Here is a 6,842-nt window from a genome sequence, read left to right on the forward strand (position 1 = left end):
TCTAGTTGTAGTAGTTGATGGCACCTTTTTGAAGTCGGCATATAAGGGAATAATGTTAACAGCTAGCACAATGGATGCAACAGGTATTGTAGATTCATTGAAGAAATATTGTTGTAAAGTTATTTTCAGTATGTATTTTTTATACTATCAAGTTTTACTACAGAAATTAATTTTCTTTTTGCCACATGTGTGATAGGTAGAATATTACCACTGACATACTCTGTTGTTGATTCAGAAAATGACACAGCATGGAATTGGTTTTTCGAGCAATTCAAACATGCGTATGGTGAAAAAACAAATATGCGTGTTGTTTCATACCGGAATGAGAGTATCTTGAAGGCAACATCTACTATTTATACCTGCATGCCATATTATCCTTGTATGTGGCATATTTGGACAAATGTAAGGTCAAAGTGTCACGACCCGGATTTTTCACCATCGGGTGTCGTGATGACGCCTACTATCGGAGCTAAGCAAGCCAAATATATAAAACATTTTTCCTGCTTTCTTCCAAACAATATAATAAACGAGACAAAACTTAAGCGGAAGACTTTAAATCTAAAGCAACTGAGAACCAAAAGTGCGGAAGTTTAAACCAAAATGCTACCCAGAGTCTAGTGTCACTAGCTCACGGACTACTACAGAATACTACAATCAATGTCTGAAAGGAAAATACATCATGTTTGTCTGATACAAGATAAACAAACGAAAAACATGGAAAAGGGACTTCGACCTGCGAACGCCAGCTAGGCTACCTCGAGAGTCCCTGGACTGAAGATAGCTCCCAGAAGTCCTACTGCTGCGGTCCGTAAGCTGCTCCCTGATCTGTGCACAAAAATGCACAGAGTGTAGCATCAGCACAACTGACCCCATGTGCTGGTAAGTGCCTGGCCTAACCCCGACGAAGTAGTGACGAGGCTAGACAGTACCTACCATAATTAACCTGTACAGATATATATACAACAAGTGCAAGAAAACAATAACAAGATAATACAAAGTAAAACTGGGAGGGGACATGTTATCAGGGAGTAACAGATAAAAAATGAAATATCGAAAATAAACAGAAGAAACTCCGGTTTCCATGATATATATATATATATACACATAGTGGACGACGTGCCACACGATCCCATAATATCATATATAAGTGGACGGCGTGCCACAAGATCCCATAGTATAGTATATAAGTGGACGGCGTGCCACACGATCCCAATTCATATCATATATAAGTGGATGGCGTGCCACACGATCCCATAGTATAGTATATAAGTGGATGGCGTGCCACACGATCCCAATTCATATCATATATAAGTGGACGACGTGCCACACAATCCCATAGTATAGTATATAAGTGGACGGCGTGCCACACGATCCCATAATATCATATATAAGTGGACGGCCTGCCACACGATCCCATAATATAGTTCATAATATCTGACTTCATATAGTAGACCCCTTCAGGGGAGAATAACAACTCAATACCTTTAACCCGGTAAGGGTACAACTAACAGCCCAAAATATCCCGACAAGGGAGAATATATATATCAGTATACACATCCCGGCAAGGGAGTATTCACAACACATTCTCCTTTTAAATCATTCTTCCTCAACCGTTCACATTATATGAAACTTTCAAATAAACAAGGAGCTTGTGTCACATTATTCGAATTAAAAGCAATCAAGACTCACGGTCATGCTAGACTCCAGTGCATAGATAACCGTCACCATGCCTATACACCGTACTCCACATTAGCAAGTAGCAAATATCATCCTAATCCTATTCCCTCAAGCCAAAGTTAGAACAAACACTTATCTCGAATGCTCCAAACTCAACTCACGCTTCTAGTATAGCTTTACCTCTTGATTCCACCACCAATCCGCTCGAATCTAGTCATAAGTTACTTAATTACATTAATAATTACTAAATGAATCATCCCCAATGCATGAAAATATATTTTTCAAGGTTTTCCCCGAAAAGGTCAAAAATACCCCCGGACCCACGTGGTCGAAACTCAAGGTTCGGACCAAAACCCGGTTACTCATTCCCCCATGAATCCAAATATATGATTATTTTTAAATCGGACCCAAATTGAGGTCCAACTTCTCAATTTGTAGAAAACCTAGGTTCTACCCAAAACACCCAATTTTCCCCATGAAAATCTTTGATTTGAAGTTGAAATTATGTTAAAAGATGTTAAGGAATAAAGAAATTAAGTTAAAAATCACTTACCAATCTTTTTGGGGAAGAAAAGTTGTTGGGAAAATCGCCTCTTAGGTTTTGGATTTTTGAAAAGTGAAAAATGACTGAGATTTTCCGAATTTGTATACCTTTCTGAGGACCTGGCGTGGACCTCACAAAAATGTGTTGCGGCCGCGCCGAGTGGGAGAAAAATTGGGGCTTCTCTGAACCCTTCCAGCGAGGACCGTACTGTTTTGGTGCGCGGCCGCGCTGGTTAACCTGAAACCCTAGCCCTCAGACTCAGCCACGCGGACCGCACAAAATGCATCGCAGCCGCACGGCTCCAGCGCGGACGCGCGGAAATGACCGCGACCGCGCTGGTGTCTGCAACACCTGAACCTGCATTTTCTTAAGTCCAAGACCTCCCGAGCCCCATTCAAAACTCACCCGAGCCCTCGGGGCTCCAAACCAAACATGCACACAACCTTAAAAACATCTTACGGACTTACTCGTGCGATGAAATTGCCAAAATAACATCATATACATAGGATCAAGCCTCAAACACATGATTTTCTTTCTTCAACTTTCATAACTCAAATTCTCTATTTTAAGTCCGAAACACGTCATATGACGTCCGTTTTTAGCCAAACTTTACAGATTGTGCTTAATACATATTTAAGACTTGTACCGGGCGTCAGAACCAAAATACGAGCGCGATACCTATATTTTCTAACTCCTTTTAATTTCAAATTTTCATATCAAATTTCAGAAAATAATTTCTTTCAAAAATTCATTTCTCGGGCTTGGGACCTCGGAATTTGATTCCGGGCACACGCCCAAGTCCCATATTTTCCTACGGACCCTCCGGGACCGTCAAATCATAGGTCCGGGTCCGTTTACCTAAAATGTTGACTGAAGTCAACGTTATGCATATTAATACCAAAATTCATCAAATTTTTCACAAAATCCACATATTCTAACATAAAAACTTTTCGGCTACGCTCCCGAACTGCGCATGCAAATCGAGGCGACTAAAAGCGAGGTTTTCAAGGCCTCGAAAGCATGGAACAAGGAAGAATTACGGTGATGACCTCTTGGGTCGTCACACAAAGTTCAAGAAGGGTCATCTAAAGTTAAGTGAATTATACTTTGCCACGGCACCATTATACACAATTGAATTTAATGAAAGAATGTTAAAGATTAAAGAGATCGACACGCATGTTAAAGCATACCTATATGATATCGGCTATCATAGATGGTCTCGGGTACATGATATGGTGAACAGAAAGTGGACGATGACATCAAACATTGCAGAGTTATTGAATGCGGTAACAAAAGATATAAGAGAGTTGCTCATAGTAGAACTATTAGAGTACATGAGGATTCTTCTTGAAAGTTGGAATAATGAAAAGTTATCGAAAGCAAAGAGTACATTCACATACCTTGGGGAAAAAATACAACAAAGAGTTGGAGGACAACAGGACATTATCGCAGAAGATGAGAGTAAGTTATATCCAGTAACATCAGATCAATGATTCCATCAAACTAAATATATACTGTTAATTGTAGATAAAATATTGTATAATTGTAGTTATTTTGTATATGTTTCTGACAACTTGTTGTGTGTAATTAAAATATAGGTGAGGGCTTCAACAGATCACATCCATACATTGATAGATGGTGTAAAACGCTTTATTGTTTGTCTTCAAAATAAGAGATGTAGTTATGGACAGTTCCAGCTTGATGAACTTCCTTATCCACATGCTTTGGTGGATTTGAGGCACATGAGCGAGTTTTAAGAAAACTATTGTTCTCCTTATTACATGAAGGAGAGTCTTTTGAAGACTTATGAAATATCAGTAGACTCGCTGCCTAATGAAAGCAAATGTAATGTGTCACAACATATAGCTGAAAAAGTTGTAAAGCCACCTATTAGGAAAAGACAGCCATGTAGACCTCAAAAATAAAGATACAAGCCATATGATGAAGTAAAAGCAAAGAAGTACAAGGTTTCATATGAAAACTGCGGACTAGAAGGGCATAACAAACGATCTTGTAGAATGCTCCCAAAAGGAAATAAAAATTGATAAAGTCACTACAATTTTTTGATAGATTGTGTGGAGGTATTCTGGAGAATTATAGTTGAGTTATAATTGTGTTGATAAATTGAATAAAGACTGTCTTCTATAATGAAATATTTTCAACTCTTAATGCAATTGGTTTGTAGTTATTTTGTTCAACTACATTTCTTTAGCCAATAGCCTTAGGGTGGATTCATCACAGCAACAGTAAGAGAATGAGAATGACATTCTCAGTTTCACAAACTCAATTGTAAGATCAGCAGGTGTTGCAACACTCTTAGACAGACTAATCAGATGAGGAACATCTGCAAATCTGAACCCTAGGGACATCAATATCTCCCCAGCCCACTGCCTTAATACATAATGACACCTCATAATTGTAGTTAAGTTGTAAAGAAATTATATGCTAAAAATAATGAAACACAAGGTAACAACACAAAATAAATTAGTAGAATCAAGTACTAACAACTTTGAACCAAAAAAGGTTGTCCCTAGTGTTTTCGATTCTAAGTAGTAGTTTTCTTGACAAAATAATAAAACAAAAGGTAAAACAATTGTAGCACAGATCTGCTACAAATAAGTTTCTACTGACTTGTTCTTAGTTAACAACTTGTCTACAACTTTACTACAAACCCGCTACAACTAAACAATTTAACTACAATTTTTCTACAGAAAAGGACAACTAATTCTTCTTCTTCTTCCGGAATTGTATTCTCTCGTTCACAGCTGGTGCACCTTTTCTTCTCGCTAATCTGTCAGTCACCTCACTCTCACTAATTGCACCAATCCCTTGCTTTTTCCTAGCATAATCCCAAAGTAGCGCTCCATAGCGTCTACGATGTTGATCAATATCAGAAAGGTCTTCCTTTGCAATCGCTAGCTCTCCAATGCTAACATATTCAACAAATGTCGCAACGTATACACCACAATCACTGCAAAAAAATTAGGAAAAAAGATTTAGCATTCAGTGTAAAATAATATCTGTTAAATAAATAGAAGAAAATGCAGTTTTTTCAGACAATGATCCCTCTTTTTGCTGGGGTATCTCACCGACCAACCACTGAATGTCAAGAGAGTCAGTAACACCTTTTTCAATGTATGCCTTTATGTTCTTTTAGTTGATGTCTGGACGCTTGCCATAGAATGGGATCATAACAGCAAACTTGTTGACAACAGATTCAACAAGGTTGTGATTGCATGAAGAGACCATAGAGTTATAAACATATAGAACCCTATCGGTAATGTCAAACACAACCAACAACTAATGAAATTTTTTCACAATGTTTATGGGCATAGTAACAGAATCAACTTGATCCCATGCAACATTTGCAAGTAGTCTGTACCCCAATATGTATTTTGATACGATGTCCTGGGGTTTGACAACAACAAGTTTCTTATCGGCAGGAGCATTAATGCATCTTTGATAAATTTGTTCAATTCTAGTCTTAAACATACAGTCAGTGGTTACAAACCATATTTTATTTTGAGGATCATACTTTCCTCTCTTCCTCAAATAGTATAAAATAACATCAATGTGCTGCAAAAAATAAAGTTCATTATTTCTCAATGCTTCATACAATTTAACTACAATTTTAAACAAAAAACTATAATATTCTCAAATAATAGAAAACTACAGCTAATCATTAAATTCTGTCAGGGTATGTGTTTACTGTATCGTTGAGGACTTGTCTGGGATATGCCAAAGTATAAACCCACTCTTCTTTATCAACTTTCTCCACTCTAAGATCATGTCACGGCTTAAGCTGGTTATCTTTTATAGAATAAGGTGCCTTTCTCTTATTTAAACACATAGCAATTACAATAAGTATTTAGATTCAACTGGAAATCCAAATATTGAATGCACTCGAAATATGAAAAATTGTATAAACTAACCTCTTTGAAACCGCATCGGTACCAAAGTATAATCACTTATTGAATTCTTCCAACAAGCCAGAATCAACATCGTCACTAATAAACCCGGTAAATGGATGCTTGATGAGGAAAATTGGAGGTCCAACAGAAGTGCTCCCCCCAAAACTGTAAAAAGGGAGAAAGGGGGATCTGGCATGCTTTTCAGGCTGCCTTGTTCTTCCTTGATGCACAGGGGTTGTTTCATCTTCGATAAGCTCGGTGAACTTAACAATCTGGAAGAAGTTCTCTGGCAGCTCAAAATCATCAAGTGTTACTTCCCTTTTTTAAGATCTGTAGTCGTCTGAATCACCTAAATTAATGTAGTCAGCTGGTTCACTTCAAAATTTAAAACAAAAGAATAAGAAGACATGTTGCATCAATTGTTTATGGAAAATTGAAATAAATTGTCAAAACTTGTTTTTTTCTACAATTATAAAGTAACATATAATACAACTGAAATGTTCACAACAATCGTCTCCTTGTTGTATAACATTTTCTTGTTGAATGGGAGATTGAATTTTTGTAATCTCATTCTCCTCATTTAAATGCTCTCCTGGAATACCAAGATTAACTTCCTGTTTTGGAGAGTCCACATGCATAGTTTCCTTCTTTGTTGCAATAAATGTATACAACTTAATTAAATTGTAGATAATTTGTAGTAAATATTAATA

At 37.3% G+C, this 6,842-nt stretch overlaps 1 protein-coding gene across 1 annotated transcript; it reads left to right on the forward strand.

Annotated features, from left to right (window-relative positions):
• Window positions 1-3,369: 3,369 nt before the first annotated feature.
• LOC142165516 (uncharacterized) lies at window positions 3,370-3,978 on the forward strand. The gene is made up of 2 exons (XM_075224052.1): window positions 3,370-3,696; window positions 3,820-3,978. The coding sequence occupies exons 1-2, from the start codon at window positions 3,370-3,372 to the stop codon at window positions 3,976-3,978; spliced, it is 486 nt and encodes a 161-aa protein (XP_075080153.1).
• The last annotated feature ends 2,864 nt before the right edge of the window (window positions 3,979-6,842 follow it).

This window comes from Nicotiana tabacum, chromosome 10 (genome assembly GCF_000715075.1).
Source record: "Nicotiana tabacum cultivar K326 chromosome 10, ASM71507v2, whole genome shotgun sequence".
NCBI classification, from domain to species: domain Eukaryota; kingdom Viridiplantae; phylum Streptophyta; class Magnoliopsida; order Solanales; family Solanaceae; genus Nicotiana; species Nicotiana tabacum.

Bases quoted from the DNA above. Each gene is read 5' to 3' on its own strand.
- LOC142165516 (XM_075224052.1), top strand. From the start codon at position 3,370: ATGTTAAAGATTAAAGAGATCGACACGCATGTTAAAGCATACCTATAT. The intron at 3,697-3,819 runs GTAACATCAGAT...ATTAAAATATAG, and splicing joins ATGAGAGTAAGTTATATCCA to GTGAGGGCTTCAACAGATCA.